General features: G+C 45.4%; 1 protein-coding gene across 5 annotated transcripts in view; it reads right to left on the bottom strand.

Moving 5' to 3' along the window:
* Window positions 1-22829, bottom strand: part of BLACAT1 (BLACAT1 overlapping LEMD1 locus) — an 80558-nt gene that overhangs the window by 37419 nt on the left and 20310 nt on the right. For 2 of the 5 annotated variants that reach the window (XR_014221221.1, XM_082228419.1), the window contains exon 1: window positions 18748-19071. The exons of 2 other annotated variants lie outside the window; for them this stretch is intronic. Coding sequence is in view for 1 of the 3 variants with exons in the window: in XM_082228414.1 (XP_082084540.1) it covers window positions 14751-14753 (3 nt within the window). In the remaining 2 variants the exon portion in view is untranslated. Of the gene's footprint in view, window positions 1-14750; window positions 16650-18747; window positions 19072-22829 lie in introns of those variants that run through there. One more of the 5 variants, XM_082228414.1, reaches the window with a different exon arrangement.

Consider the following 22829-nt stretch of genomic DNA (forward strand, 5'->3'; position numbering starts at 1 on the left):
ATTAGATAGCTGTTACTGTGAAACAGTGGCAATAACCTTAATGAACTTGTAACGAGCTTCTCGTTTTAGCTGGCTTCAATCCTTCCCCCAGGGTGGCATGCATAACATACTATCCTCATAACTACCCTGTGAGGTAAGTTAAACTGAGAGTGTATGAGTGGCTCAGTTTCACCTAAGGAGTAACATTGGCTGGGTAAGGTGTTGAATGAAGTCGGGGCTGATGGGCACCAAGTTGATGAATGCTGCCTCAGCCTGACACTTTATCTGTCTATTAGGCCGTGATATCTGCCCCTGTCAGCTGCTTGTGGTCCTGCTTAGGAGATGCCAGCGAGAGAAGCCTTGCAACTAAGTTTGACCGCAAGTGATCCAGGGTCAGAGCGCAAGCTGCTATTGCTCCTGTGGCACTTGCTAACAAATGACTTCATATTAGCCTGAAAGAATAGAAGTTGTCCTCCAGACAGCAGCGTTCTTCTCATCTCCCAAACTATTGAAATATAGATGGCATATATATTCCTGGAGCAGCTGATGTGGTACCCACCAGAAGTTTGGTACCACAACTCCCATCAACCCCTGCCAGCATAGCCAACGTTCAGGGAAGATGAGAGTTGTAGTCCACAATATCCAGTGGGCTGCACTCTTGTAGATACTTTAGAGCTCTGCTTTCCTGCACAATAATAGGTGTTTGGCATAAGAGAGCAGCATGACTCACAAAACCTGAAGATTAATACAGTAGTACCTCGGGTTAAGAACTTAATTTGTTCTGGAGATCTGTTCTTAACCTGAAACTGTTCTTAACCTGAAGCACCACTTTAGCTAATGGGGCCTGCTGCTGCTGCCGCGCCACTACCACGCGATTTCTGTTCTCATCCTGAAGCAAAGTTCTTAACCTGAGGTACTACTTCTGGGTTAGTTGAGTCTGTAACCTGAAGTGTCTGTAATCTGAAGTGTCTGTAACCCGAGGTACTACTGTAGAGTAGACCTAGGATATCCTGGAAGTTAGCCCCCATCTGACATTTAGAAACTTGGAATAAAAGCAAAGAGAAAGCAGGACACCTATTTGCCATATACTTGCTCAGGTTACCTCTGCCATTTGGAATTGGGTGAGCAAACCATTGGATTTCTACTTGTAACCTCTTTACTATGCTCAGGTTCCTTGTGTTTTGACAAAACACAGGTCAGTTGCTCCAGTGAAGTGCCTTAAACTTTAATTCCCACAGAGGAATATATGTAAAAACTGTTTTGCTCCAACAATAACACTTGGGGGTGGGGCAAGGTAGGAGGTTGCAGGAAAGATCTTTGAGCAAGAAGGCTGGCTGATATCCTGCCAAGAGAGCATTCCGCCAAAACCCATTTCCACATCAAAAGACTTTTAGAAATAATTGATGATATAAAATATGCCAAATCACCTTTTCATTGTCAGTAAGTAAAATAAGTAAATGTTGTTCCTGGTAATCTGTGGTCAAAGCTGAAAGAACAACATCCCCAATTAAATGAAAACCCAAACAATTGTTTACTTTAATTTGGGCACCAACTTCCCTGTGTACATTAGATGCATCTCACCCACTAAGTGTGGATTTCTTCAGTCTTCATCAGGCATGCCTTAAAGCAGCGTTAGTAGACTTGCTTGTGCCTGCTGAAGGTGTTACTATTTCAGTGCAACAGGGAGAAGTGTTAAATTCCACATTTTCACACACTTTGTTTGATAAATAACAGAGCATGCTACAATGCTTAGAGTCTTCCCCCTCAAGGTTTACCTACAGGACAAGGCAAAGGTCAAACCATGCCATTAGCTTGTTACTTTCATGAAACAGAGCACACCAACAGACCAGTAAAGCCAGGGGTCTCCACCACTGCAACACTTTGACAGTATCTTGGCTGTACTTCTTCAAAAAAATATTCCATTTTGATCTCACCCTTCCTTCAAGAATCTCAGGACTGCAGACAAAGTGTCCCCACCTCTGTTCCATCTTCATAGCAACCCTGTACCATAGATTAGGCTAAGGCCACAATCCTATACTCACTTGCATTGGTTGTAAGCCCCACTGAGCTAGAGATCCATAGGATTGTGCTGTGTGAGATGGGACTCGCTGTGGGCTTTGCAGCTGAGTGGGAATTTAAACTTGGATTTCCCTAGCCCTGGTCTAACAGCATAACCCAGGTTAGCTTTTTTTGCCCTCCAGATGTTGTTGGACCAACACCCAGCATGGTCAACCGTCAGGGATAATGGGAATTGTGGTTCAACGACATCTGAAGGGCACTGTGTTGGTCAGCCATGTTCTAACAACTACAACAGTTCTGCTTTGGCCAAGTATAGTGGTTAGAATGCCAGAGTAGGGCCTGGGAGACCAGGGTTCAAATCCCCACTGTATAAACACAGGATCACACAAAAGTGGTATCATCAGCACTGAGATGTGTATATATTTGCTTAATATGTGTATATATTCCCTAGCTACACCATCTCTGGCTTTCAAGACACAAGGAACCCTGTCATGTTTCCTGCTGGCTCAAAGCAGCAGCAGCAGCAGCAGGCTCAAGCCCAGTCTGTCAGGATGCCCCAGTGTCTCTCAGCGCTGCTTTGTCTTTCAGACATTTCATCTCTCTGCAGCACTGCCTGTAATTAAATCTAGGCGGCGAGTTAGGAAATGCAATACCAGATGATACAACCAGTGGGGAATTCACCTAGATCTGCAGGAACAGCACAAAAGAGCCCTGATGAGTAATGGACTCTAATACAGAGAATGACAACAATGAGCTACTAAAGATTTTAAGCTCCTTAAAAGTGGGGAGGAGAGGGGAGTCAGAGGCTGCCTCACACAAATCTTTGTGCAAGGGAAAGCATCCCCTTTTGATTAGCGCTCTAAACAATCAACTGGTGGGCTGTCTGCAGCAGACCACCTACACAAGGCAGCCAAGCTCTCCCAGGACTGAATGGAAAAGCAGCCTGCCTCCCCCAATACACGCAAACAGCACAGGGGATGCTGACGTTACCAAGGTGGCTTGGGAGGTGCGTATTACTCAGATATCTGAAGTGGAGGAAGGTGTTCAGTTTCCCACGTTGCTCTTAATGAGTTGTGTGTGGTGGGGCCAGAGAGGATAAAGATGTTTTATCTATTAGATTTGTGTCCAATATTTCCTCTAAAGCATATTATGTCCTGCCTTTTAGCCTTATGACAGCCCTGTGGTGAAGTAAGCTGAGAGACAGGGGCCGACTCAAGATCACCCAGTCAGTTTGGGGGCTATGGGGATTTGACCCCTGCTCTCCCCACACCAAGGGTGGTATTCAACTAACTTTTACACAGGGGACACGCACCGAAATGAACTTGACTATGGATGGAATTCATCATAGTGCTATGGTGAATGTTCTGTCTGTGCAAGCTTTTCAGCTTGTCAAATGGAACAATACCCCTCATGTGGCATTTTGGGGGTTCTCCTGACTCCCCCAGGGGCCATTTGGGGAGCATGCAGGGAGGACATGGGGAAATCACAGTGGCACAAGCGGAAACCCTTGCTCAGGGCTTCTATTGACAGGGTTCATTAGGTGAATCCTGTCCTAAGCTGGGGCCATTAATTGTGACGGGTCTACTCTAGTCCAGCCCTCCAGCCACATTGGTTCTTTCAGAGATTAAAGCCTTCCCAGTCCCGCTTCCCACCATGCCTGGCTGACTCCTGAAGCCACATGCTGATATTCTGGAGGCATCGATGCATTATTTTCTTAAAAGGCTGCCAGGCTGTTAAATCTTCAAAAGCACATTTGCATCAGTTTCATGAGCACCTTAATCCTGGTCTGAGCATAATGAGAGCTTCCCAGATTCTCAGTTTTCAGTTATATGCACACACGGTCCTTTGTGTTGATTCCTCAGGGCTGGCCTAGGACCTTTTGCTGTCTGAGGTGGAGGACAAGATGGCACCAGAACCTCCCTCAATTCCACGTAAAAAGGCTGCGCAGATCAGCAACCGACCTTTACTTCAGTACTGGTGCTGAGATAGATGAGGGCAGTAAGCTAGTTGAGGGGGCCCTGTACAAGCTAGACTTGGAAGCCACTGCCACCCCACTCCTGCATCCAGCCTCTGAAACATCCTCATTCTGCCTAACGGTAGGGCCATCCCTGCGAAATAAAAGAGAATGATCACAGCTCAGTGCAAGACCTTGCATGCAGAAGGTCCCAGGTTCAGCCCCTGGCACTCCCCATCTGAAATGCTGGAGAGATGCTACCAGGTACTGCAGACAATGCTGAGCTACATGGACCAATGGTCTGACTCCGTGTCAGACAGCTCTCTTTGTTCCGATGAAAAGCCAGGTTCCTTTCCACCTTCTTGACTCCCCTAAGGTCCAATGTAGAATGAAGGTACATGCAACAATGTACATTGTACAAATCACTTCAAATATTTTTGCTTGTGCAATGGAACATTCTCCCCACCCCTCCGTTTTGGCCACACGCACCACAGGCATGGCAGGCCCCAGAAGGTTGGCCAAAGGCATATGTATAAGGCAGGCATAGGCAAACTCCGGCCCTCCAGATGCTTGGGACTACAATTCCCATCATCCCTGAACACTGGTCCTGTTAGCTAGGGCTGATGGGAATTGTAGTCCCAAACATCTGGAGGGCCGGAGTTTGCCTATGCCTGGTATAAGGCCAACAAAGGTCAACCACCTCTCTTCTAGAGTGTCTTTCATTGGGGTGAAACAATTCATCTAAATTGCATTGCAGATTGTGACATAGCCTAAAAATACTGAGAGTAATGCTCTGCAATAAAAGATTAGACTTTTGAGCACTCTCCTATAAACAACCAATGAAACAATCTAGCTTGCTTCAAATGGGATAGAGTGACACTAAGCCCCCTATACATCAGTCCATTTCAAATAATTACCTGGTACCTTGGGAAGCACACTGCATTATGACGGCAAAATTTACCACCTAGAGGAGAAAATGGCCATAAATATTGGTTCTTTCATATACTACTAGCAACTAAACAAGGGATGTGAGCCAAGGCATATGGATGGATCTGCCCTAGGAGGGAACTAGAGCAAAGGACTGGTTCACACATTTATTTTTAAGTGGTAAAACATGAGGTGTTTCCTACCTTATTTTCATATGGGGAGCCATTTGCCTGAAATGTCTCCTCTGTGAAAATCCCTGCAATTACCACATCAAATAAAACACTTCAAAATAATATTTTCCCCAATAGCAGTAACCTTTTTCTGTTCTGTAAAGGTTATTTTCAGTGCTACAATCACAATTTCTCAGTTTTCTAATCTCAAATTGAGTCCTCCACATTTTCAGATCAATTTGTGATTTCTTTAAAAAGGGAGTCCTTGTGAAAATTCACCAGCATTTTAGTGTGAATTTCTCCTAATATATACATGTTATGCAATTTCACCCAATAGAAACATCTCTGCAAAGCCATAATCCCATAAAACCATTGTGGTGGGGTTTTTTTGTGGGGGGACACAGGGGTACGCATACCCCTAAACATTTTGTGAATCTATGTTTGGCCTCATTGCAGGGCAGTATTTCAATATGAGTAGGAAAATGAGAGTACCCCTAAACATTTTTTTTAGAAAAAAGCACTGCCTAAAATAATACATTTTGTACGTTATTTTCAATAATAAATGCATATTTCTTTGTCCCAGATTATGCATTTTCTTCATAGTGCTTGGCTGTATAATTCAGAGAAGCACATATTTTGAAGGATGACTGTGTTTCAGTTCTCATATTGTTTCAGAAAATGCAAATTAGGTAAACAGGGGGCAGATTTTCTCCCTTCCCTACTGAGGACCCAGAAAATGGTCTGCAGGTACATCAACTACTTCTACTAAGTCGAAGTAGCTAAGCAACTCTAAAAACTGCCAACTGCCTGGATGGTGGACTAGTAAGAGGAACTTTATGTAAATCCCCCTGAGCAAAGACATAACATGCACAGCTTGGCCATTGACCATTAAGGAACAGTAATCCCCCCACCCCACCATTATTAACATGCTTTTCTCCAAATCCAGACTCATTAAGAGCAATCAGATAGGGGGTTTGTACACCATCTTTGTGGTTCTTCTGCATGTATGCTGCCACTAGACCATGTAGAAGCAGGTCTTGGCTCCTTCCCCAAAACATGCAAGCAAAGGCTCTTATAGTAGGAAGGAGGGTTTTGTTCAAGCAAGTAATGGCACAGGCTGAGCCACAGACACAAGGCTCGGGAGTCACAATCCAGGAATTTGGGGGAGACGAGAGAAGTTCAAAAGAGATGAATGTATGCCAACAAGTTTTTAAAGATAAGGCATGATGTCAGGAGTGGGAAACTCAATTGCAAAGCCAATCCATGTGGAAAACAGGCTGGAAATCACCACCCATCAGCTGCTGGATCAAGACTTCAAGGCTGCTGATCAGGCTCTTTCCATAACCTGCATGGTGAAGCCTGGTAGCATTGTGGCATCAGGTCATTGACAGGTGGGTGGCCTGCAGAGAGTAGGGAAGATAAGGCCAAACCAGGTTCCTCTTCCATGCCCTAAGCCAGGGGTCAGCAACCTTTTTCAGCCGTGGGCCAGTCCAACATCCCTCAGACTATGTGGTGGGCCAGACTATACTTTGGGGGGGGGGGAATATGAACGAATTCCTATGCCCCACAAATAACCCAGAGAGGCATTTTAAATAAAAGCGCACATTCTACTTGTGTAAAAACACCAGGCAGGCCCCACAAATAACCGAGAGATACATTTTAAATAAAAGGACACATTGTACTGATGTAAAAACACACTGGACCATCCGTGGGCAGGATTGAGAAGGCAATTGGGCCGCATCTGGCCCCCGGGCCTTAGGTTGCCTACCCCTGCCCTAAGCAGATTACTGTCCTCCAATGTGGTGGAAGATGCTGTCCCATCCTTGCTGCTGAAATAAGAATCTGGTCAGGGAGGGATGTTGTATTGCGCATCTCCTGCCCATCAGGCTCCTCATGATTGATGTTGACACAGCTTCAATCTCTTCCCTTACTCAGCACAACCAAAACATCACAACAATTCAGCTCAAGGAAAAGCTCATCTGAGTACCTATTACATTCCTATCAGCAAGCTGAGAACTTTTCCATCTTTCCCTTGCAGCAGCAAGAGCACCTCTCCTCATGAAACTGAACAGTCTGGGTTTCAAGTCCCCTGGAGGAAAATTGTGGCTCATCTGAGAACACGGTGACACAGCAGAGTCAAACAGGAACACAGGAAAGGACAGGAAGAGCTGGGGAATGAGGGGCGTCATTTTCAGGTGCCCAAAAGAGAAATGCAAAGAAGGACTAAACTGTTAGGTCGCTGCTTAATCCCCAGTAATTTTGACAAGCAACTAGAGAGTGAGGGAAGAAGCAGTGTTGTAAATTATGCTTCAGTGATCTGGATGTGACTGAGGAGAGCGGGGAGGAAAGAAGATTAGAAGAAGGGGATTAAAAAGAAGGAGAACAGCATAGAAGGAGTCAGACTGAGGTCTACAAAGTGGTGTAACTGACAAAATGTCAGTATACATTGCAGGTTACACCTGTCCAGAGGCGCCCGCTTGCAAGGGCGATGGGGTGGGGGGGCAACGTTGCAAGTGTTTGATGTCAGGAGGAGCCAGGGGTGGAGCCAAACATGGCGGTTGTTATGTAATATGTTTATAGATGACCATAAGTACAGATTGTTTAAGGACCTATTGATCTTTTTCATGTGTACAGCTGGAAATATATAAACACAATATTGGAAAACGGCTGCTAACTTGTCTCTAAAGGTATGGTGAGATGCACTATAGAACAAAGCTGTTATGGAGAAACTAACAAAACACCTCATGAAGGAACACAAAGGCCAAAGACAATTTCAAAACGGTATGGTTCATGTTCATTCAGTACACTGGAAATGACCATGTTGTCTCTTCACCGCCAGCTAAGCATGGCTCACTCTGAGACAGTCTGTTAAGCCAGAGAGTAGAAGACACTTAACTGATATAATCAACTCTAAACTATTGTTCGGACCTGCCTAATGTTTGACTGTATGGTGTACATTGCAAATACATGGAATGTTTTTTGGGTGATAGAGGTATCTGGGGCTTCTCTGTTATAAGCATTTCAGAAGCTGAAAAATACGGTTTTGAAAACCCCTACATCTACTGTACTAGGAGCACATCAGATCTCACTCATTCTCTCTTTCCCTCTCTCCCACCTCGCTTTCACAAACACATACTTCCCAAAGCAAAGGGCACATGACCCTTTCTTCATATCAAGCTTAACAAGAGTAACTCCAGGGAGAGGATGGAAACATGGCAACGCTACCGGTCGAACCCTGCGTGTTCGAATTCCAGCTATTTCTGAGGATGCCTCTGACCTGCACTCTCGCACACACTGCAAAGGAATCACTTTCATGAACTTAATCTCCAGAGTGTCTAACAGGGAAAGGGGAAATGAGGGAAAACATTTTCCTAGCAATGCCTGGCCATTCATCTTGCATGAACGGAACAAAGAAAACAAGCATAACCCTTGCACCGCAGCCTCCAGCCTAGAATTCTCACTCAGGGTGTGTTTATGGATTTCTTGGTTGTTCATCCCCCAAGGAATGTCAACAATAAAAAAGTGGGCGTGGGTTGTATCTGGGTTAAGATAAGCTAAGAGAAAGTTAAGAGAAGTAACAATGAACCCTACCTTGTGCAAAGTGGCATTTCGTTTTTGCCCCCCACCCCCAAGCAGCAGCATGTTTATCTGCTCAAATGTTTATTTGTTTGTCATTTTCACTTCTTTTTACACTTTGAAATCTGCTGCTTATTGGGGAGCATGTTTGTTGCACAGACCAGCCAATCAGAGCTGTGCAGAGCCCTGCTCTGCATTCAGACTTGGGGTCTATTGCATTAGTTATCCTGATTATAATGGTAGCATTTCTGTCCCAGTTTCTAATGTTCCTTTCATGTGCTATGGACCATAAAACATGGAAATTATGAGGTAATGAAACATCATGAAAATGGAATGAAGTGCTGTCTGAATACAGTCTCAATCAAATCAGCACTGTGCAAATCCGGCTTCTACTCAAACATGAACAACAGGCTCCTCCTGGCCCTGAAGAAAAAGGATGGGGAACCCGTGCCCCTCCAGATGTTCACAGAATCATAGAACTGTAGAGTTGGAAGGGACTCCAGGGCCATCCAGTCCAACCCCCTGCAGTGCAGAAATCGTTACAGTGGTACCTCAGGTTAAGAACTTAATTCGTTCTGGAGATCCGTTCATAAGCTGAAACTGTTCTTAACCTGAGGTACCTACCACTTTAGCTAATGGGGCCTCCCGCCCCCCCGTGATTTCTGTTCTCATCCTGAAGCAAAGTTCTTAACCCGAGGTACTATTTCTGGGTTAGTGAAGTCTGTAACCTGAAGCATCTGTAATGCAAGGTACCACTGTACGAAAGAATCCCTGACAGATGGTCATCCAAAAATCTGTTCAGAAACCTTCAGTGAAGGAGAGTCCACCACCTTCTGAGGGAGTCCATTCCACTGTCAAACAGTTCTTACCATCAGAAAGTTCTTTCTTGTTACTTGAATCCTTTGGTTCAGGTCGTCCCTTCTGGAGCAGCAGAAAACAAGCTTGCTCCATCTTCCAGGTGACAGCCCTTCAGAGATTTGAAGATGGGCCTCATATCATCTCTCAGTCTTCTTTTCTTCAGACTGAAACATACTCAACTCCCCCAACTATTCCACAAGGTCCTGTTGTGAGCTCCTCACTGGGTCATCTGGTTGTCCCTTTGGCCTGACCCAAGCCCTTCTTTCAGTTCCAATGTGGCTCCTGGGAGTCCCACATCAACCTGAGGGTCCCACGTCCGACTACCCCCTTTCTACAGCTAATTCACCTTCCTACAAATCCCACCATCCCTGGCCATTGGCCATGCTGGCGAGCCTAAGGAGAGTTCAACAACACCTGGAGAGCTATATGCTCCTCTTCCCTGTCAGAAAGACAGCGAGTCCTTTTCCAAGGTGGGGTCCCTGCCAAAAAATATGCATGGCTGTACACCCCCAGAGTGAAATTGAAGTGACACTGGCAATTAACTGAGCGCTCAGTGCAGCAGATGATTTCTCTGTTGTTACATCTTTACTATAATTCTGAATGCTAACAAATTAAGGGGAATAATGAGAAAACTAAGTGCTCCCACACATATCTCCAAGGATGAAACTGGCCTGTGTGCCTTTACTCTGCTGGAGTCAAGTATCTTGGATTAGATGAACTATGGCTCTTACAGGGAGACAGGTTAATTTGGAGCATTTTTACTAAACCACTTTGACCAGGAAAGGGGGGGGGAATGGTTTACCTCCTGGTTCAAAAACAAATCTGGTCCCACTTCCTGAAATCTGATCCAATCTGATATGAACTTTCAGCATTATAGTGGCCCCAAGTCCTCTGTTCATGTACCATTATCCTTTCCAAAAAAAGAGAGAAGTTTTCAGAAGGAAGGAGAGCAAATTAAGGCAAATGGGAAGACAAGAATGCTGGCAGAATCTCTGAGCTTCTTTTTCTGCGAACCAACCTCCCTGCAGACACCGCCCGCCTGCTGACATTCCACCAGCACCGGCTGAAGAATAATTAGCCAAGGCAGCTGCTGGAACGTTGGATTAAAATGATACTAGATGAATTTCATTTTGCTCCATTTCACTTGATTTGAGCTTTTGCTGTGCTCCCTCCCTCCTTTGCCTGCTCTGACTGCTGCTGTTTAACACCCACATGGCAATTCCCGTAGTAATTCTGTTCCCTGCGTGTGCATTCAAAAGAACCTCATTTGAATGTCTGCTACCTTTTCCCCCCTTCCATCATAAGACTGTGACCAGATGCAGATTCCAAGGTTTCAGCATCAACTGGGAAAAAAAAATTCTCCCTGCCCTCCCCCGCCCCACACATGTTTACCATCTGGCGTGACAAAGAATTCCGTGGAACTTGAAAGTTTGCACACTGTTTTGTGATATTTTGGTGGGACTAATAAAGGTATTGTTGTAATATGGAATTTGAAACATTTTTGATGAGCCAACATGGCTACCTTCACTCTCTTTGTGACTTGGGGAAAACAAAAGCAAAATTAGACACTCCTACCAACTGCTAGATATAGCCATCCAGTTTGGCTGCAAAAAGAATGATCCAAAATATGAAATTTCATAGGCTCTCAAACACCGGTGGCCATTGTATGTCATCTGTTGCATACTGAAAATATGATTGCTGTCTAGCCATCACACCCACCCACACACACACACACACCCCACACACAGTGGTTTTCAAGCTACATATTTGCAAGGGAACTTGGCTTTATGTTGGGTGTTTGGAGAAGCTTAGTGTTGATGGAAGAAATTCTTTGAAAGAAAGCTAATCACTGCCACTGTTCCCATGTAAACCACAGCTATAGGTGAGTGTTGGGTGCACTATAGTCAGGGGTGGAAAATCTGGTCATGGGAGTTGTGGTCCAACAGCATCTGGAAACCAACCACAGCTCTGCACTAGAGCATACTCTCACTTCACAGTGATTGGTGGTGAAGACAAGTGGTATCCCACACAAATTGAATTTGAATATCCTAAAATCCTGTGCAACATTTAAAGGGTTCCTTATGTTCTCTGTAGACAGATTGATGACATTGAAATATCAAGATGACATACCTAGTCAAATACTACATGCATGCATGTATGCCAAAGGCTTCATGCATGTAACTATCAGATACTATAACATATTGACTGTTTGATAAAAAATGAAACCAAATATCACTAGGTCTCACATGTAGCTTTCAAATATCCTTAGAATATTCGGCAGCAGCCGAAGGTCACTGGCAGAATTTTTCATGCTAAAATGCCACTACAAAGTTGTCCCAAATAGGTAGAGTAGCTGCTGTGAGCTGTATTAGTGTGAGCAATACAGAACTGCTCAGCCTTGTACTGCATATGAAATTCATAATTGGCTAGGCATGTAAGCTTTAGTAAGCCTAATAATTGGATATATCGATAACTGGATGATCAGTGGAACCCAATTATAATCAGCAGGGACAAAGTTTAACTGTTTGAGCTAAGGGACAAAGGCACATTTGTCTATTTTTTAAGGGCTATTTTGGCTCTAATACATTGGAGCTGGATCAGATAAGACTAGCCACTGAACACAAACAAGGGCAGCAAGGATTCTGTGAGGGCTGCTGCCACCTCTGGTGACTCGCCTGCTGCTCTCTTTCTCTGGCAGGCTCATGAACCCTCTTCACTCTGGCTTCCACAGGGTAGCTGGATGAGGAGTTCAGTCTCCACCATGCCACCCAGAGGGAGACTGCAGATGAACTGCGACTGCTCCTTCCACCACCAGCCTTCTGTGGTGCAAAACCCAGAGCATAGATGGCTAACCTTTTATCAGCCAAATTCATGCTTCACCAATTCTCCCAGGGCCCCATGTCAGTGTTGCAGGTGGTCAAAGCAATTTTGAACATATACTGCCACACAGACAGAGGCACATAGCCCACCTCCTCAACTGATCCAGGCAAACCAGCTGAGGAGGAGGGTTGTTAATTCCCCTCCACTCATCAAATGATTAATTTGCTGGCCAGGAAGGGGGTGATTTGTGGGGTGAATGCTGTGTCTAGTAAACAAACGAGCAAACCATTTTTGCCACCACTGCCATGACCAATGTGGGTTGTTATTGTTTTTGGTGGGGGGGGTGTTAAAATTGATTGTGGGGCCTGGACTAGACCCCTGAACAAGGGCTTAGAAACCCCTGGCCTAGAGAGAAAGAGGATGAACAAACAGGCAGCACAGCAGTAAAGAGAGGAGAGAAGTTGTCAATTACTGTTTTCTGTTTAATATCTCTCCTCACCAGCAATGGCTGACAGTCGGCTCCTTTTTCAAAAGTGTGCCTAACATACTGTGCAGTTTGTCCTCAGGTCTCAGTGAGCGGTGACATTTATGCTATGGAAATGCAAGGAGAGCAGAACTGCACCTGCCAGGTGCAGACCTGACCAGAATCTTCCTCCTCTTTCATCCGTGGTAAGAGATCTAAGTTCCCGATAGGATTAAGAACTGGAAGCATCAGGATGAAAGGAGGCAAGGGATAATAAGTGCAGGGAACCTCAAAGAGCATGTTAGCAAACTGCTAAAGCTGTATCCATTCTCTCTGTTATGGTCACATATCCGTCTACTGCAAATATACCCAGCTTTAAGGAAAATTTTAAAAGCCAGGAACATTTTTGGCCAAACCTGGGATGGTAACGGAGCTGAACTGAGATCACCAAGAGACACTCAAAGCAAGAGGCACTGAACTAGACACTGCTTCTCACCTGTCTTATGGTGTGGAAGGAGCAGAAAAGGGATTTGGGTGGTAGTTTTGGGTGGTGCTGTGGGTTAAACCACGGAGCCTAGGGCTTGCTGATCCAAAGGTCAGTGATTCAAATCCCCACAATGGGGTGAGCTCCCATTGCTCGGTCCCTGCTCCTGCCAACCTAGCAGTTCGAAAGCATGTCAAAGTGCAAGTAGATAAATAGGTACCACTCCGGCAGGAAGGTAAACAGCATTTCCATGTGCTGCTCTGGTTCACCAGAAGCGGTTCAGTCATGCTGGCCACATGACCCAGAAGCTGTACGCTGGCTCCCTCGGTCAGTAAAGCGAGATGAGCGCCACAACCCCAAAGTCGTCCACGACTGGACCTAACGGTCAGGGGTACCTTTACCTTTACCTATGTCCTACTTTGCAGAGCACAGTCCTCACTTGGGCGGAGTCTGCTATTTGAAGGGCTACCCCAGTCCAAGGCTGCATACAAATCATGTACTTAAAGGGCATTTAAAACATGCAACCGTGTCAAGAATCGTGACATATGAATTAGCATGTGGAAATGTTAAGCAAATTCATATCCTCTTTGGTCTTCTTGTCTGACAACATGTAAATAGTACCCTAAGGAGGACTGGGAAAGAGGCCTCTCATACTGGCATCTACATCATATTTGTAAAATAGGGTCTGCATGTGCAGCTTCAGCAGGTTTATACAGAGACTAATGACAGGTGAGATGGGAGAGCAGAGAGGGAGGGATGGACAGATAAACTCATTTAGGAATCAGTGAGGACAATAGAGTCTCAGTTCTGCAAAACAACCTCCAATAAGATCACTGCTGGGGGTGGGGCAAGGGATAGAATACACAAGGCTTCACCATCTTCAGCACATACATAGGCTTTGTCTCATTTTAACTGCTGTAGCTTTACCTCAAAGAATGCTGGGAATTGTAGTTTAAAGGTGATAGGGAACTGTGACAGAGATCACTGGCGGAGGAAGAGGAGTTCAGGGGGAACGCACCACCCCCGGCAGCGCGACCCCCAGGGTGCCATCGTGGCTGCCTCCACTCACTCACGCTGGGTGCCCCACCCCCACAGGCGGTGTGCCACTCCATGCCCCCAGGACATGTGCCATGCCCCTGCAGGCAGTGTGCCATGCCCCCGCCTGCTTTCCGCCCCCGGTGCCGGAGCATGAAGCTCTGCCACTGCCAGAGATCCCTAGCCCGACTCTTGGAACACTGCCCAAGAGGGCAGTTTAATTATATAGGGTAAAGAATGAGCAAGGCCTTTGAGCAATGCAGCTCTGGGACCGAGCAGTGGCGTAGCGTGGGTTGTCAGCACCCGGGGCAAGGCAAGTAATTTGCGCCCCCTAACCCGTGGATTTGCGCCCCCTAACCCTAACCCCCAGATGTTGCGCCCGGTGTGGCCAGCCCCCCCTGCACCCCCCACACTACGCCACTGGGACCGAGTCTTGCATCCTGGCTTAAACATGTCAAAACTCACCATTTGGAGCTGCCAAATGTGGGAGACAGCAGCTCTGAGATGCAGAAATGTGGCTGGGAGTGTGAACCAAGGAGAAAGAGGAAAGCCTGAAGGGATCCCGATGGACTGAAAACTTGCTTGAATAAGCTTGTTACTTCACTGGCATTGGGTTAAAAGAGCAATTGTGTTTTACTAGCTGATTTAACAATGTGTCTTCTAATGCCTTTGCTTACTTGTCTGTTGTATTTCTACAGAGAATCTGTATTTTGCTGTTTGTTTGTAGATCTGGGGACAAATGTCTTGTTCTGGGGTGTGTCTGTGTAGTGTTATTCATTTGTGGGGGTAGGCTGTATGTGAGACCCTTCTAACCCCTGGATCAAGCAAGCATTAAAATATAACCCAGGATAGCTTCCTGATGAGGCGATTATCTGGGTGATGGGCCATTAAAGAGAGCAAAGGAAAGGGGCTCTGTGTGAGATTGCAAATGGGTGGGGGGTGGAAACACGAACCCTTAGAATCTCACGCCACTCAGAGATCCCCCACCTTTTCTTTTACAGAATACATTTTCAAAACACACACAGAAATCTTTTGCTATTTCAGTTTTCTGGCAATGGGACACCAGCAAATCCTCTTTTTTGTTTTGGAAATATGAACACTCTGTTCTGAATCATCTATAGGCTCACTCTGCTGATATTCACAGCTATAATCTAGCTCAATCTAGAGTATTCATAACCTTCTTTTCTGAGCATGGGGGGGGGGGAGTTTCACATTTATCTTGATCCGTATCCCAAGTTTGAATCACAGGGTGGAATTCAGTGTCATAATCATCTGATTGCTTCTTCAGTGCAAGCATTTCCCCTAGCTAGCTGGAACAATCCCCCCTCTCCTCTCCCGACCTGTGCACTGGTCTGGGGGGTTCTACTGACCCTCCAGAGTGGATTTAGAAGAGGTGCAGGGGATGTGCAGGGGGGAAATCCCATTACACTTGCAAGATCTCGTGCACTGGCTTCCACTAGCACACCAGGTTGGTTGAATCAGGGCCACAGGGTGGCATTCAACCAAGTTTTACTCATTGAAATTCATGGACCTAAGTTAGTCATGTTCATTCAGTTGTATGGTAGTACTCTGGGTAAAACTGAGCTGAATACCACACATGGAGTTAGAAGGAAACTAAGAGGTCATCTAGTTCAAGCCATTGCTCAGTGCAGGATTTGCATGGCACCCAAGGCTGGCCAAGCTATTTGGGCAGCTGAGGCAGAAAATCTAGTAACGGTCTCTTCTCCTTCCTGGCTGTAAAGAACACAACAATTACAAATTAAATATTTCACAACTTGCTGCTCTTGTCCAAACTTGGGTTTGGACATAATGCTACGCCAGACTAGTTCCAAGTAGCATGGCAGCAACAGGACCAGAGAAAGAGCACATGGTGGCTGAAATATTCACTCCAGAAACTCACTTGTATTTCCTCATTTCTGCTGAGCTATGGTTTGGCTCCATGTTACATGCAAATTGGGCCACTGCCAACCAGTTCTCACCATTAGGGGAGTGTGCTGCCTCATGCTTAGCCAAAATTTGCTTCCCTGCCATTTCCAGCTCTTGGGTCTACTCCTGCCTTCTGGAGCAAAACAGACCAATTCTCCTCCATCTTCAGCTGTTCCTTTTATACTTACTTTTCTCTTCTCCAGTCTAAACGTACCCACCCAGCTCCATCACATTAGGATCCTATAGCTCAACAATTAATAGTTAGCAAATGTTCTTTGTACCCCCAAGCAGTGCACTTCTCACCCAGGAGGTGTGCCAGAGCCGTCTGTAATCTATGGCTAGCAGTTTCTCCTTATTGAAAAAATATTAAGGCAGAAACAAAGGGAGTGCAGATTTCTTCCCAGCAGGGATGTGTCTGCATCGAGACTACTGTGTCTCCCCAGCTAGCTTGCATTTAATAGACAAATTCCATTGCACAGTATGGAGTACAAACAAGATTTCTCCACCTTCATTACAAATAAAGCCAGTGGGAGCAAGGCAATGACCAATAATGCCATGTCTATCTTATCCTGGGCGAACCTGCAGAGGATCTGGAAATGTGAAGCAAAGTCAAAGGAAAAGGGAGATCCTATCTGAAGTTCAACATACTCTTTCATCTCACAATCATGCCAGCTGGCAAAGACTATTAACACGAATCAATATCCCCATGGGGTTGTGGTGGGTGAGATCACACACACACACACACACACACACACACACACACACATCCAAGATGCACTACTAATACAGTCTCAAATTCTATTCCTTTTTTGCTTTCTCATTCTCTCTCTTCACTTTTTATCTCCCTGTTCACCCTTTTCTTTTGTGTCCTTCTCAAGTAAGCTTCCAATAGAGAAAACAATTATTCATCTCATGAGCTTTCATGTTGACTATCTTTCTTTACTGGTAGGAGCGTAAATCAGTGAAACGTCTTTAGTCTCTTTGCACCAAACTGTTATCTCTTAAATTGGCAGTTGGGGATACACCTAGATCATCTTTTCCCAAGCTGGTGCCCTCCAGCTGCATTGGACTTCAATTCCCCTCAGCCCAACCAGCACCATTGATGGGAACTGTAGTCCCAAACACCTGGCTGGTGAAGGCTGTCCCAGAGTGCATCTTTATGTACACCCTTGAAGTAATTATAATAACTAAATGACTTTAATCAAGGTTCTCCCTTCCGAGAATTAATTCATCTTTCCTGTTTATGCCTGTTGATTGGGCTTCATAAAGACTTCCTTTAAAAAATCTCAGTTGCTACACTGGAGTTCTAGCTTTTGCTTAGCACAACGTCGCATTTTTGAGGTGGTCATCACCCTTCTCTGTAACTGTAACCAAAGACATGCTACTTTTAAAATAAAATCAAGCTACCTACCATTATCTATTGTTCAGGTCACACTCCTTTAAAGAGATGTAATTACTAACCGTGTGTCTTTCCCTTTCGCCTGCAGTCAAAGAGGGATACTTGACTGCAACAGATTAAGGAACTTTTTATCTGATCACACAAATATACAGGCAGCCATCAGTTACCGGTAGTTGCAAATGGCATCAGAAAAAACAAAGGTTTTACTCATACACACAGATGGCAGTTGACAATAAGCAAGGACTTGTGCCTGATTGGGCTGATTCCATGAGCACACCTCAGTCTAAAGTCAACTGCATTCATTTCGAAATAACTTCTAAGAAATGTATGTAAGAGCAACATACCTAATATATGTTGCCTGTCTCTACAGAAATAAACTTATGGTTATAAAGGCATGCATACTTCACACATGGCAGCAGCATTTTAATCATGCAGACATAAGAATTTTCTTTGTAGCATATAAACAAGATATGTATAGAGTGCAAAAAATCAAAAAGTTGACAGCTTATTAAAAACAAATTCATTTTAGTAGCCCACACATATACACACAATCCTATAAAACTATTATCTGAAAAGGACATAGTTTCCAACCATGAGCAAAAGTAAACATATTATAAGCAAATGGTCCCATATGCCTGCATACAATTGTCTTATATTTAAAACAAATCTAAATTGAGCCAAAGAGCTCTGATCCAATAGGATTTATTGTGTGTGCATATGCACATTATTTATCTTTCCACTGCAGACATATGGGTATGTTTAGGACCCTATCCACATGCAGCTACTTGTCTTCGCATCCACTTAGGGTGACTTTCTTGGGAATGACAATATATCTCCTCTTATTCATCAACGATCCACAGATTTATGTGAACATACTGATTGCAGGTATAACAAAACACTATTCAAACAAATGGGTGTGTGCGTAAATGAGAACGTATGATTATCATTCACAGGCATGGCATTCAATTCATTGCTTAAAATAAGAATAAAGGGCTACACACACACACACACAAAAACCACAGAGATACAGTGTAACATTATATAGTACACAGTGCACACACATTCACAAAAATGTCACTCATGCTTTCTTCCACCAGACAAGACTTTAAACAAAGAAAGAGAAGAACACTGCCTTACTTTTCCCCCCTCTCTCCTCCTTTATGTGATTTCTTCCCTGGTGCCTTAATTTCAAGACTTCAGCAGAGCTGGAATTCTTGGGCAGAGATAACACAAAAGCAACTAACCAAACCGTTGAGCGCAAGAACACCGATTGACTCAGGATAGAGCTTGCTAGCAAAGAAAGGACAGAGAGACAAAGCCTAGCAATAAGAGCAGTGTTGAATAGGTATCTTCCTAATTGTAAGGGAAGTGTGTGTGTGTGTGTGTGTGAGTGCGCGCAAGGAAGGGGGGAGGGAAGCCCTTGGACGAGTGCATATGAAGAGGCCTCCCTCCCTCTGGCATAGGCTATGGAAAGGAGCTTTGCAACCTGAAAGTGAGGTTATTGAATACATTATTCCCCATCCCTTGCTCTCTCCTCATTGGGCCGCAGCGCAGGCAAGACTTCTGCATCAATGGTGTTATCATGAGATCTTTACATTCACCGCACAGTTCCACACTGTTACCTTCTGCTAAGGCAGGCTCCTGGATCTGGGCATTATTACCCAGTTAGGAAGCTCAATTAAGAACCTAATTAATTCTAAAGTGAAAAAGCACCAAATTAATTTGCAGTCTCTCTCCCTCAGGCACACACACTATATTATTTCTATCTCCCTGCGACCAGATTTTAAAAATCACAACTCTCAATTTATTTTATGATTTCAACACGACAGGAAATTACAGATTGTATTCTGTGTCTCAAAGAGCAGCGCCTCCTTTATAAAATGTAGCTAGCCATCTATTGTTCCACCACCAGCACTTTGGCTTCCCTTGAGGTCCGTTTCTGAGGTGGCAATTTGCAATCACAGACTAGGATCATAGAATCATAGAATCATAGAGTTGGAATAGACCACAAGGGCCATCGAGTCCAACCCCCTGCCAAGCAGGAAACACCATCAGAGCACTCCTGACATATGGTTGTCAAGCCTCTGCTTAAAGACCTCCAAAGAAGGAGACGCCACCACACTCCTTGGCAGCAAATTCCACTGTCGAACAGCTCTTACTGTCAGGAAGTTCTTCCTAATGTTTAGGTGGAATCTTCTTTCTTGTAGTTTGGATCCATTGCTCCGTGTCCGCTTCTCTGGAGCAGCAGAAAACAACCTTTCTCCCTCCTCTATATGACATCCTTTTATATATTTGAACATGGCTATCATATCACCCCTTAACCTCCTCTTCTCCAGGCTAAACATGCCCAGCTCCCTTAGCCGTTCCTCATAAGGCATCGTTTCCAGGCCTTTGACCATTTTGGTTGCCCTCCTCTGGACACGTTCCAGTTTGTCAGTGTCCTTCTTGAATTGTGGTGCCCAGAACTGGACACAGTACTCCAGGTGGACACAGTACTCCAGGTAGCTTATAAAGCTTATAAAGAGTGACAAGATATGTGGGGGACTGTTTAAAGGACAGGTCATCCAAATCACTTTTCTGGAGTTGAAGATGGGAAGAGGGCCTGATAGGAATCTAGGATTTGGTCCTTCTTTGAAATGTATCAGTCCACATAAAGGTGTTCTTGTGAGCACTCAGGACTGAGTGATGCACACTGGGGTCTTTCCTTATTAGGCTGGGCAGAAAAACAGAAGCCACTGCTCCCCCTTCCACCCGCCAGCATCTGTGCAACTTTCAGAAGCAGCAATGATGGTACAAACATTGTGTGCTCTTGATCTTTCTTTTTGACTTTGTTCCTAGCTGGGCTTCTTTTTTAAAAAAATATTATTGTTATTATTTGGCTTGGTGGCTTTCATTTGCATGATCCTCACAATGGAGCTTGACAGAACTTTTGTTCTTAGTGGATGAATGGTCACTAAAAATAACTGTGCCGCCGAAGATTTGCTTCTGTAATTCTTTTCATGAAGTGAATTGCCATTAAGAAATGTTTTGCAATAGGAGTCCAGTTCTGCAGAACCGGGCTGATCTACCCAGAGATGGAGGGCTCTGCCTATGACTCACCTGGCAAAGAGGTGAATACAGTTTGGAGATATAGTTTGCTGCTTATCTAGTGTCTAGACTCTAGTATGATTGCCACTGGTGGCTGTATCTACAGATCTCACTATCTCCAGAGCACATGCAGAATATTGGTATCCCATAGACCCAAAGGAAATGATAGGAAAGGGAAATTTAGATACATGCAGAACTCTGCAAAAGGGGCTCTGGCACTTTTGGGTGCATCCAAAATGGCACAGCTTGTTTTGTGAGATTTGGTACTGATAACTGCAGAAGTAAATGGACTCATTCACACATTTCACCCAGCAGTCTGCTTTTGATGTTCAGTTCACAGCCCTCTTTTCCAATGTAAAATCTTGTATCAAGCAGCACAGCAAGCCAATTTGGTGCCTGGGGCAGCACACGGGGCGGGGCAAGCCGGGGCAGGATGCTCCGTGGAGTCTGCCTGCCTGCTCCCACTCAGCCACCCTACAGCTGAGGGGGAGGTGGCGGGCAGACCGTTTGGGGCAGCGCAGAGCCGGAGGGCGCCCAAGTCACCGCGTCACTCCCAAGAGAGATGAATGGCTCGGGCACGCTGCAAGCCCCGTGGTGAGTGCCGCCCAGCATTTTGTGATCCCCCTCAGTGGTGACACCCGGGGAGACTGTCCCACTGCACCCCCTTCCTCCGCCCATGCTTGTATCCTGCTGAACTGTCTCTTGACTGATCCTTCATGCTGACATCCAAGAGACCATGGAGTGTGCCTCCGGGGTGAAGCCAAACTGCTGCTTTAGCAGCACCAAAGTGACCTCCCCAGGGCACAAGACTGGGCAGTGTGTATGGAGCTCCTGAGCTGCCCAGATGACAAGATCGTCCTCTCAGCCTCACTGTTGTGGTCCAAAGGAAAGCAGAGCAATATGTTTGGCACCAGCTTGGCTGCAGGAGTGGCCAGAAGGAGTCATACAAGGCACCATCCAGCCATCTTAGGGACTCCACTCCGGATTTGTGTAAGCCAGCCTTTCTCAATCTGTGGGTCCCCAGATGTTATCGAACTACAACTCCCATCACCCCTAGAAAGCCAGAGCTTAGGGATGATGGGAGTTGTAGTCCAAAAACATCTGGGGACCCACAGGTTGAGAACCTCTAGTGTAAGCCTTCCTTAGCCTTTTTTTCCTCCCAAAGATATCCCACAAGGCAGTGGAGGTTTAGGATCAGAGTTTTCCTTCTCCTAGATGGGCTACCTTCCCAAGTTGACAAGCCCATCTGCCCCTCACTTCTCCCCACAGCACATGCAGAAACCACCTCCTTGACTGGACCCACTATTAGTCTTGTCTGCTCAACCCATCTTCACATGCAGGGGCAGTCCCTAACTCACCGAAGGTTTGAGACCCATCAGCTGCCCTCACCTGGTATAGCCAGCCAATCAAACCATTCCTGGGATGTGGTCGCTGTTGCATGCTGGCAGCTTCTAGGAGCCACAGATGAGAGTTAAGTGAAGGGTGGGGACCAAAAGTAGACAAACTACCTCAGAAACAGCATGATGTGTCCCCCACCAGAGAGGTGCTACTCCACGCCATACAGCCCCCCCCCAGCTTGATGCATCCAAAATATAGTGGAATCAGAATAGAAGTAACCAGTGCTATTTTTCTAGGAAAAGAGGTGCTAGAACTCACCATAAACGTCTCCCTCGTTCTCTTAGAATGGCAATGGCGTCCACCTGAGAAGTGCCGGAACTGAGTTCTGGTGAGTTCTGGCTGGAAAAATAGCCCTTTAAGTAACTTTCTTCTATCTGCTCATTCATGCCTTAACTTAGTTAACTTGTATGGTACCGTCTCCTAGAACTCAGCACAGCTGTATTACAGTTCTGGACCTGGTGAGTTCACAACTGTATCTCAAGATTATTCTCCCTGCCCCCCTCCCCCCGCTGCCACCGCCGACCCAGTGCACTGCAGAAAGGTATTAAAATTATGTAAGAACGTGTGATTTCATAGCCACAATTACACAAATTTGGTATTATTGAAGGAAAGAACTGGAGCCACACTTCCAGTAGGAGGAAAGATATTGTGCTATCATGCCACATCACTTTCCAGATGCTCACCAGAAACACTTCCACAACAATGCAGGGCTGGCAAGATGATGTGTTCTTTGA

Source organism: Podarcis vaucheri, assembly GCF_965113315.1.
Source record: "Podarcis vaucheri genome assembly, chromosome: 6".
NCBI lineage: Eukaryota > Metazoa > Chordata > Lepidosauria > Squamata > Lacertidae > Podarcis > Podarcis vaucheri.